Raw genomic sequence first — 11,533 nt, 5'->3', positions numbered from 1 at the left:
TGGTTTATAAAATCATGAGGGGCATGGATAGGGTAAATAGACAAGGTCTTTACCCCAGGAGGGCATAGGTCTAAGGTGAGAGGGGAAAGATTTAAAAAGGGACCCAAGGGGCAAATTTTTCATGCAGAGATTAGTGTATGTACGGAATTAGCTTTTTAAGGTTTGTGCGAAGATTTGTAGCTCACGTTGTGGATGTGGTTGTTTGTTTGCTCGCTGAGCTGATGGGTTGTCATGCAAATGCTTCATCACCATACTAGGTAACATCAGTGCAACTTCCATGAAGCGTTGTTATTCTACTCTGCTTGATATTTATATGATCTGGCTTGTTTCAACCCAGAATGCAGTCAACAAAACACGTAGAAATAGACAGCTTACACAAACCACTACAGAGGAAAACTGGAAATGACAACATCCACCTTAATAGACCAGATCATATAAATATCAAGCAGAGTAGAAAAACCCTTCACAGATGATATTATCTAGCATGGTGATGAAACATCTGCATGACAACTGATCAGCTCAGCAAGCAAATCAACAACCGCAGGGAAAGAGCTGCCAGAGGAAGGGGAGGAAGCTGGTACATAACACATAAAAGACATCTGGATGAGTATATGAACAGGAAGGGTTTAGGGATATGCGCTAAATGCTAGCAAATGGGACTAGATTTATATCGGATATCTGGTTGGCATGGATGAGTTTGACTGAAGTGTCTGTTTCTGTGCTGTATAACTCTGACTCTATTCAGACAATCATTTTCGAAATTCCAGTTAATGCAATCCTAATTTTGTGTCTTGTCACAACTTATAGAAACATATGAATAGAAGGTCATTCAACCAAAAGAGACTATAAGTGATCTGTAGGTTAAATATGTACACCTGTCTTTGGCCCACATCCTTCAAAAGCTTTGCTGAACCAATATCTATTATCTCAGATTTAAAATTAACATTTGATCTAGCATCAACTATAGTTCATTGAAGAGGATTTCAAACCACAACCAGCCTGTGTGTAGAACTGCTTCCTAACATCTCTCCTGAATTATCTGGCCCTAATTTTAGGCGACATCTCTAGTTCTAGAAGCTCCAGAATAGATAGTTTATTTTTATCTACCCAGTCTTTTTCCTTTAATATCTTCAATCTGACTTCCACTTAACCTACTGAATTCTAGAGAAAACAGGTCTAATTTACAGTAATCTCTCCTCATATCTTGAACGATGTCCAAGTATCATTCTTGAAAACCGACATTCTTCTCCACCCAAGGCTTCCGAAGGTGTGGTGCCCAGATCTACTCTTCGTGCTCCAAGTGGAATCTAACCAGGGTCTCATTGCTGGGAGAAAGTGAATACTGCAGATGCTGGAGATCAGAGTTGAGAGTGTGGTGCTGGAAAAGCACAGCAGGCCAGGCAGCATCCGAGGAGCAGGAGAATCGACGTTTTGGGCATAAGCCCTTCATCAGTCCGTGATGCTGCCTGACCTGCTGTGCTTTTCCAGCACTTCACTTCAACCCAAATCTCATCGCTGCCATATAACTTATGCATCCTTCCATTAGCCTTCATTATTTTCAATGACACAATGTACAATATCACCTAAACTTGTCTCTTCAGCAAACTGGACATATTCCATTCTCTGTTGTTAATGAATATTGTGAAGAATTGAGGTACCTAGCACAGATCCTCATGGCACACTACTAGTCACATCCTGTTAATTTGAGTGCCTTCCCATAATCCATACTTTTTAATTACCTGTCACTCAAAACGATTTCCCATCTACGCCAGTAATTCATGCTCAATTCCACATGCTTCTTCCATAGTTAACAGTCTCTGATGTGGAAATTCATATAAACATCTATAGACATTCCCCTCTCCAGTACCTTAGTCCTCTCTTCAAAACATTTAATGAGGTTTGTCAGGCGCAACGCACTCATGAAACTGCTTAACTTAAAATTTGAGGTGTTTCGTTACCCTATTCATATTCTAGACTCCAACAATTTCCCCACCGTGGATGATATGCTAACTTGCCTGTAATTCCCTAACCTTCCTCTTTTACCCTTCTTAAAAGAGTGACATCTGCAATTTTCCAATCCAGAGGGGCAACTTCTAAATATTGGGAGTTCAAAAGATTATTGTTAGGGCATTTATAATCTGCTCCCCTACTTCCTTTAATACCTCAGATGGATTGGGATTTGTTACTCTTAAGTTGTTCCAACTTAAATCTTGGAGTCAAGGTATCATTTTAGTAATTCTAATCACATTTTCCCCTCAAGATTAATATAATATTCCCAAGGTGTCATGCCCAAAACTCCAGGTCCAGCCAAGACTCTGAATTGCTGAAGTGTTAGCTTCAAACTTCTTGTATTTTATGCATCCAGATATGAAGACTAGTATTTGGTTTTCCTTTTTGCTTATTTTCTGGACCTGTTAGGCACTTCAGTGAACCATGTACCTGGATCCTTGGTCTCTCTGCATCTCCATTGTTTTTTGTTTCATCATTTTGAATTACTGTCTATCCTTTTTATGTCCAAGTGGATGATCTCCCATAACTGACATTGAAATCCATGTGCTATATGTTGTTGATTCAGTCTATCAGTATCTTTTTCTAACTTATAAATATATATGCTTGAAAGTACAGAGAGTTATCCACAATTTGAATAAACCGCATTTTTAAAATCTAATATCCTATAAAATCCAAAATTAGTAAGATGATTGCCAGATGATTGAAGGACATCATGGAACGAATCATCAGTCCCTTGTAACACCTGTTACCTCTACTTTATCACTCAATTTTTGCAGTTGTTTTCATAATCCTTCTTAACAGGCACTCTAATTATCAGCTGGGAAAAATCCAGAAACCTCAATGTCAATGTCAATTATTTGGATGAGCATTATTCTTTCTGCTCGACCAGAAGTCTCTCTCTTACAAAGCATTTCATTATCAATGAACACAAAATGTAAATATGGCAACTATGAGGTGGATTGAAACAGCAGCATTGGAACTTCATTCAAAACCTTGACTTTTTGTTAAAACTACCATGTTGCTTTTCTACCTGCTTGGACAATAAAACAACACAGACAAATCCACCTGTTCACCTTTTCGCTCACATAAATCCTTTTACATTATTTCTTTCCATTTATCTTCCCTAAGCATCCTTTTTGGGATCCAGTTTTAAATGTGTCACTCACTCTTTGATATACCAGCCAAATATTCATTGTGAATTCAGACAGTTATCAATCTATGCCTTCATCTGATGCAAAGTCCTTACTCATTCAAATGGGATTTTCAACAAGGTAAAACTGGATAATCAAGTACCTTGATGAATTTTTTTCCAACCCTGAAAAATTCCATGTGTAGCACTCACACCCTGGCTGACAAGACTCTTTTCCCATCCCCCTCAGCCATTAGTAATGTCTTTGGTATCATTTTTGTTTCCACATTTCCGATCCCCCTCGCATTCGTTTAAGTGCTCAAAGGTAGGTCGATAGTAAAGTAGAATTACTGAAATGCTAACTTCTCCCATTCTTCTCCATAGGACAAGGAATGGTATCACTTTATCAATCTAAATTGACAGTATTAACATTGCACGGTTTGCCCTTCAACAAATGGGAATAACCTTCCAAAATTTGGGAATTGAATGGTTACAAAGTATTGCTGGCACATCTCTAATAGCCCATGAATATATAGAAAAGAGATCATTCCTACATACCACACTAGTTACTGTACACAGGAAAGAAAACTCTACACATGTAACATCTTTAACCCAGTAAAACATCCAATTTGCTACAAAGAAAAAAATGCAAACAATTGAGTGACACTTAATATTTCATGTAGAACAAAAACAACTGACCATGGAAATACTGTTGTATGCTGAGTTTTTAAATTGGCACCCTACATTGCCACTGGTACCATAATTATGTTAGTTTGCCCTCTGAATTAAAAAGTCATGGGAAAGTGCAGTGAAGGATACTGTCTTCTTTACTCTTTTCAGGTGCATTGTCCATTCCAGGCAGAGCAGCTGCTACACGTCGGAAAAGCTGAAAAAAATGTATTTGAAGTTGAAGATGTGTGACTAAACAGACTAAACAAAAAGCAAGCTATGCAAGCAGAATAGACCCACTATTGATAATATATTTATGCAGGGTTTATAATCAACAATTATACTTTCCAAAAACAAACTACCACTTATCCCCATTTGTTAACTTTGTGTTCTTTGTCAACTTGCTTGCAGTAACTGAAAGACGACAAAGCCTATTTGGAGTCACCTTGCCACAAATGACCACTTGGCTTACTAACAGGTGGCTAGAATCATGAGCTGAAAATGTGTTGCTGGAAAAGCGCAGCAGGTCAGGCAGCATCCAAGGAACAGGAGAATCGATGTTTTGGGCATGAGCCCTTCTTCAGGAATGAGGAAAGTGTGTCCAGCAGGCTAAGATAAAAGGTAGGGAGGAGGGACTTGGAGGAGGGGCGTTGGAAATGCGATAGGTGGAAGGAGGTCAAGGTGAGGGTGATAGGCCGGAGTGGGGGTGGGGGGGCGGAGAGGTCAGGAAGACGACTGCAGGTTAGGAAGGCGGTGCTGAGTTCGAGGGATTTGACTGAGACAAGGTGGGGGGAGGGGAAATGAGGAAACTGAAGAAATCTGAGTTCATCCCTTGTGGTTGGAGGTTCCTCATTCCTGAAGAAGGGCTCATGCCCGAAACGTCGATTCTCCTGTTCCTTGGATGCTGCCTGACCTGCTGTGTTTTTCCAGCAACACATTTTCAACTCTGATCTCCAGCATCTGCAGTCCTCACTTTCTCCTCTGGCTAGAATCATGAACCAAGTTATGGCAAAGCAACCTTGTCACCGTTGTCTCGAGTAGAGAGGTATTGCACGGAACTGGCCAATACAGAAACTGAATAGGTAAAAAGGCTGCCTGCCTATCACAGGCACAAATCAATAAAACTTCGATTTACACTGCACTTCTTTCAAAATAACACCCCAACATGCTCAACTGAGAAAAGGGAAATGTCACTGCCTTTGCATCAATTTGAAAATGTGACTGAAGGTCCATTGTAGAAATGGGAGTCAGGAAAAGGTAGAACATTTGCAGTGCATTCAAGTGAACTTTTTTGATCAGTAGGTTTCCAGCCCAATGAGGAAGATAACTTTACTGGATCTGGGTCTAGGAAATGAGGTGACTGAGTGAAGCAAGGTTGAGAAGCAGAGAAGACAGATTTCAAGCAATTAGCAAAAGAATTAAAGGCAATGTGAGTTATGTTTTTGTTTTACTGCATAATTACAATTGGAATGCATTATCTGAAAGCATAAAGGAGGCAGATTTAATCATTGTTTTCCAAAGGAAATGGAATAAGTATTGAAAGGATAAAGACACTTGCAGGACATGCAAGAAAATGAGTGCGGAATGAGGGAGAGATACAATAGAGCTAATTAACATAGGCTAATTGTGATAATAACTGTAAATAATTTTAATCACTAATATATTTAACAGTACCAAACACAATATTTAAAATATTTAAATATTTATTTTTATATAAAAGCATAGCTCCCTGCACATTAACTTGGCCTACTTTACAGGAATCAATTTGTGAATTCAAGGTAGCAACAGTTCAGTAATTCGAGCCCCAGATAAATTTTGCATTTCAATTCTTGTTTTTATATAATAAAACAAGAAGTGCAGGTGCTGGAGATCTAAACCAAACAAAAATTGAAATTATTGGAAAAACTCAACAGGTCTGGCAGCGTCTACTGAAAGAAAATAGAGTCCAGTGACCCTTCTTTAGAACTTGTTTTTATACATATGTACATACCTGCTTGACGTTATATCCTGCTTTAGCACTAGTTTCAATATACATTACATTCAGTTCCCTGGCTTTCCGCTCTCCTTCCTCCATTGAAACCTGCCTATAATTGGAATGCAGCAAAACATCAGTGCACAATAAAAGGAAAATTGAGAACCATGACGTTCACATATTTTAGTTCAGAAATGATCGAAGTAACACTACCTAGTCTAGCAATAGTTCTAAAGACATTAAATAATTTCTTTCCTACTTTGCTCACACAATACATTCTGGAATGAGAAATGGTAAATCTCTTGAACCTGTTCATTTACAAGACTCATTTATAGCTATAAATGATTTATTCGATCTTAAGAGAGCTGAGAAATGAAGAAAAGTAAAGAGTGGCATATTCTCTCAATCTGGCAAGTGGCAATTATTTAGAAAACTCTTCAAGATCTAATTTTCAAGAAATCTTAAAAAGAGAATGAAATCATAACTGGCAGAGCAGTATCTCTTCATATTTCTACTGTCTAAATAGGCGATGTATTTTATTCTAGGGCAGAATATCGCATGATTCTAGGGACAATTGCCTACAGGGCAGAAATCCTCAACACTATGTTTGAAGGTTCACCTGACAATCAAGAATTTCAATAATCCTAGAGTTTCATTTTGCAGCAAAAAGGAAATTTCATTTTAACCAAGTCCACATCTCTGCCCTATACTCGATAATTTACACTGCATGACCAGAAGCAATCTTTTTGAATTTTTTCTCATTTTTGAAGTTCTCTTCCTTCTTATAGATCAGCCACAGCCAGGTTCCTTCAAATGCGCTCCCCAACCTCTCCAGCTTTTTTCATTTAAAATGCTTCTGAAAACCTACTTTACGGAGCTTTCACCCATCTCTTCTGATATATTGCCTTGTGTCTCAATGCTACACAGCCCTCATGTGAAGCACCTTGGGATCTTTTAATACATTTAAAAAGGTACTATATAAATTAGATATCCATCCAGCACGTAGAGTAACTTAAACTTTCACTAAAAAATGAACCAACAGCCACCCAGTTATAGCAAATCCCTGTCATCTTCTCAATGTGTTGTGAACTGCTGAAAGTTAAAACATGCAGCTGAGAATCAGGATACATTTAAGCTTGCTTCTAGAGACAAAGGCTTAAAGTTTGTGATCAGCAGAGAGACAAAGGTACTGAACTTCAGACCACTAAAGTGTTAATGGGAGATCCAGCAGTTGTGTACATGCCTGAAATCTTGAATTTGACATCTGGTTTAAAGAGGTAATAACCACTCTTTCCCCCTCTAATCTTTGTGCCATGTTGTAACTCCAAACATTCCCCAACAGACCATGCACAGATTAGTCTCTAAATAATTAGCACTTATGAATGCTCAATGTGATTTTTTTTTTTAAAAAAGTGTCCCCACAGTTATCATCTATGAAAAAGTTTTCATATGGAATGTTGGTAATGATGGTGAGTGCTGACAGTTTGACATCAACTCCCTACTGCTCTTGACACAGAAACTGATCCTTTGTGATCCGAATACTCGCAAATGAGACCCAGACATAAATAGCACATCAGATGATATTTAGTGCACATTTCATGAGAATCATACCTGTGGCATCCACAACAAAATTTATCACCTAGTTTAACAGGGGAATTACAAGAAATATAGCTCACTTCAAATAAGGCCATCACTAATATTAATTTTTAAAATATGAATAAAATCTTCAGTGGGCCTCCGGGCGAAGCACTGTTGATAATTCCTGATTTCTACTTGTATGTTTGGGTTGGTGATGTCATTTCCTGTTCTTTTTCTCCAGGGGTGGTAGATGGGGTCGAACTCTAATCTCCACAGGAAATGACATCACCAACCCAAACATATAAATAGAATCAGGCCCGGAGGCCCACTGAAGATGTTACCCAGTTGGGTGACAACGTCTGGAAAATGAACCTTCCAACTCAGCGAGCAAACCTACATCCAGAACCTCAACCTGAGCTACAAATCTTCTCAAAACTTGATATGAATAAAAAAAAGTTGACATGAAAAACCATTTAAACTTGTTACCTTTTGTCAGCCAGATCAGTCTTATTCCCAACCAGCATAATGATGACATCACTTCCTCTTTCTGTCCGTACATCATCAATCCATTTTGAAGTCTGTTGGAAAGAGTTCAAATCTGGAGGTAGTGGGGTCAGGTGAAGAGAAACAAAGATAATCTAAGAATATAGCAAAGCAATTTAGATGGTTATTTCACTGCAATGGGCTGCTTGTGAAAATTAACAGCAGATACAGTCACTGTGTAACTTTACGTGGGGTTGATTACTGCATGGATCTTAGAAAGATTAGTAATGTTCACTTTCTGCAGTAGTTGGACTAAATCATCATATACAAAATTAAAAGATTTTATTGCAGAGATTAGTTCCCCCAATGGCCAATCAGCAATAGACTAGAGATCAGGCAGGATATGCTCTAGAAACTTATTTAGTTACGGAGGTTCGGATCTCATGGTTTGGGGTGGGGAGTTCAATTGTTCCTTTGTTCATGCACAAGTTCATGTTTAAATAACAAAAATTAAATTGTTACTGATTTTCCAATTACGCCTTCCAGATTTCATATTTAGTTCCCGATTCTACTTTAGTGCAAATAGGGCATAATGTGACAAAAATGACTAAAACAGGAACAGTTATCATCAGCTTAAAATCACTCAACTTTTCCAACCCTTCATATGTATTCCACAGGTTTTTCATTCTCTTCTTGACATTCTACTCCCATCTCCACACACTAGTTATCAAGAGTAAACTTGGTCAGTAATGAATTGAGTGGAGAGGTTTGTAAGTTAAATCCCCTACAAGATTGTAATCAAGGCTGACATGTCAGTGCTATTCTGAAGGTTTTTGAGATGAAAAGATGGCATAATTGACAATACGTTCTAAAACTGAGGCTCAGACTAGTTTTTCAAGAAGTTGCAAAGTTTAGCATTTTCAAAGGCAAGAGGTTTTTTCCATGTGCCTTGGCCAATATTTCTCAACAAAACTTTCATTACAAACAGTCACTCACTTAATGGACACTGGAAGCCTCTACACAAATTATCCCCTGTACTTGTGATCATCATGTTAATTGGCTGTGAAGCCTTTTGGAACATCACAAGGACAAGATGATATTTTTTCTTATGTTTTCTATATTGTGCCCTTTCACTTATTCACCACTAGCTTCTTTCTTTCTCCGATTCTCCACCCTTCTTAATCTCCTCTCTACCATGCAAACTTCCCTTTCATTTCATCCTTTCCTTCAGCTACATCCCTCTTCTTGCTCCACAATCAAACTCCCATCCATTTCCTCTTTATTATTTCCCTTACTCCCTCATCTTTCCACTTTGTCTTGTACTTTCTCAAATCTGTTTTTATCTTTGTGATTGTTTGTAAAACTATTTGAGAGATGAGACACTAGGATTTGGACTCCGTTAGAAGCAGACCTTTGGATGCAAGAGAATGGTGCACACTGCATCCAAGATTAGTGAGAAGGACTCATCAAAATATCTTCCTGTTCATGGGGTGACATTTTAAGCTTAATCTCCTGGTTGCTGACTTTGCACATTCTACTCGGGACATTCATATCTACTGAGATGAGAAATCTCTTCACCCAGAGCATGATAAGCCTATGGAATTATCGACCACAGAAATTGGTTCAGGCCAAAACATTGAATGTTTTCAGGAAGAATTTAGAAATATGCCTCAAGGCTAAAGGGATCAAAGCAGGAACAGGGTACAGAGTTGGATGCTCAGCCATGATCATATTGAATAGTGGAACAGGCTAAAATTGCTGAGTTATAGAGACGTACAGCATGGAAGCAGACTCTTTGGTCCAACTCGTTCATGCCAACCAGATATCCTAACCTAATCTAGTCCCATTTGCCACCACTTGGCCCGTTTTCCTCTAAACCCTTCCTATTCATATACCCATCCAGATGCCTTTTAAATGTTGTAATTGTACCAGCATCCACCACTTCTCCTAGCAGCTCACACTGCATGAAAACGTTGCCCCTTAGGTCCTTTTTAAATCTTTCCTCTCTAACCCCAAACAATGTCCTGTAGTTCTGGACTCCCCCACCCCAGGAGAAAATACCTTGTCTATTTACCCTCTCCATGCCCCTCATGATTTTATAAACCTATATAAGACCACCCCTCAGCCTCTGATGCTCCAATGAAAACTGCCACAGCCTATTCAGCCTCTCCCTATAGCTCAAACCCTGGCAACGTCCATGGAGATCTTTTCTGAATCCTTTCAAGTTTCACAACATCCTTCCAATAGAAGGGAGACCAGAACTGCACACAATTTTCCAAAAGTGGCCTAACCAATGTAAAAAGGGAGACAATAGAAACGACCAGCTTGCAGGAGGTTGGGGGAGAGGGGGTTGCGAGAAAGTAGGGAATGAATCAAATCAAGGGTTACTTCATTCTGTTTGATCCTGCATTTCCCATACACACAGACCCATGGATTGCGTTCCCTTTACCTTCACCTTTCATCACACCTGGCTTTGTATTCAACAATGGTCAAAATCCTCGAATTCCCTCCTTAACAGCATTGTGGGTCAAACCACAATGGTTTGGCCATGCTAAATTGGCCATAGTGTTCTGAGATGTATAGGCTTGCTGTATTAGTCAGGGATAAATGTGGGATGGTGGGGTGGAGGAGGTGGGTCTGGTTGGGATGCTCATCGGAGGGTTGGTGTGGACTTGCTGGGCTGAAGGGCCTGTTTCCACACTGTAGGATTCTAATTCTAATTCTAACAATACCCAGCATGATTCCATTAAACACATTGTACTCTCCCCTTTCAGCATGAAGATCCCATTCCCTCTGGAATACCCATGTCCAATCAGTTATCACAAAAAACTTCAAACTTCATCTTTATGCAAGTACAGAATATGCAACATCTGTCCTTTTCCTACCTGCCTTCTCAATGTCCAAGGTCCTTACACTCCGCCTAGGTGAAGCAGTGAATTACTCATATTTATCTCCATATAGTATTTGCCGATCACCAATTTCCTCTGTATTTGAAGGAGGCGCCAAATTCAGATAATGTGACTGCTTTGCAGAGAGCCTCTGATCAGTTCATCAGTTTGACCCAGAGTGTCCAATTGCAAATAGTTTTAATTCTTCATCCACTCTGATGGCTTCGTTCTCAGCTTCCTACCCTGTTCTAGCAAAGCTCAACATAAGCTTGGGGAACAACTTTTAATGAGGTACTTCATAACTGTCAGTCTGAACATCAAATCCAAAATTTCAGATCGTAAACTGGGGGTCCACAAGTTTTTTTTTCCCCTGGACAGTGGTTGTTGATAGAAACATAGAAAATTGGAGCAAGTGCAAGCCATTTGGCCCTTCAAGCCTGCTCCACCATTCGATATGATCATGGTCAGTTATCTGTAAGAATAGCAAGGTGGTTATGATAGACAATTTTAACTTTCCAGATTGCCATAGTGTTAAGGCCTTGGATGGAGAGGAATTTAAGTGTGTATATGAAAATTTTCTGATTCAGTATGCGGATGTACCTACTGGAAAAGATGCAAAACTTGACCTACTGTTGGGAAATAAGGCAGGGCACATGACTGAGGTGTCAGTGGGGGAGCACTTTGGGGCCACTGACCATAATTCTATTAGCTTTAAAATACTGATGGAAAAAGATAGACTGCATCCAAAAGTTAGAGTTCCAAATTGGAGGTAGGTCAATTTTGACAGTATTAGGCAAGAACTTT

General features: G+C 39.2%; 1 protein-coding gene across 2 annotated transcripts in view; it reads right to left on the bottom strand.

Moving 5' to 3' along the window:
- The window catches only part of rab41 (RAB41, member RAS oncogene family), a 63,324-nt gene that overhangs the window by 4,768 nt on the left and 47,023 nt on the right, over positions 1-11,533 (bottom strand). For both annotated transcript variants that reach the window (XM_043704760.2, XM_043704759.2), the window contains exons 5-7: positions 7,845-7,956; positions 5,799-5,892; positions 3,959-4,025 (exon numbers count right to left, since the gene is read on the bottom strand). In XM_043704760.2, the coding sequence (XP_043560695.1) occupies positions 3,959-4,025; positions 5,799-5,892; positions 7,845-7,956 (273 nt within the window). The remainder of the gene's footprint in view (positions 1-3,958; positions 4,026-5,798; positions 5,893-7,844; positions 7,957-11,533) is intronic.

This window comes from Chiloscyllium plagiosum, unplaced genomic scaffold, assembly GCF_037043375.1.
Source record: "Chiloscyllium plagiosum isolate Xiang-an unplaced genomic scaffold, Cpla_swu_hap1 HiC_scaffold_11, whole genome shotgun sequence".
Lineage (NCBI taxonomy): Eukaryota > Metazoa > Chordata > Chondrichthyes > Orectolobiformes > Hemiscylliidae > Chiloscyllium > Chiloscyllium plagiosum.
Note: the sequence above shows the minus strand (reverse complement) of the source record. Positions and strands in the feature narration are given on the sequence as shown.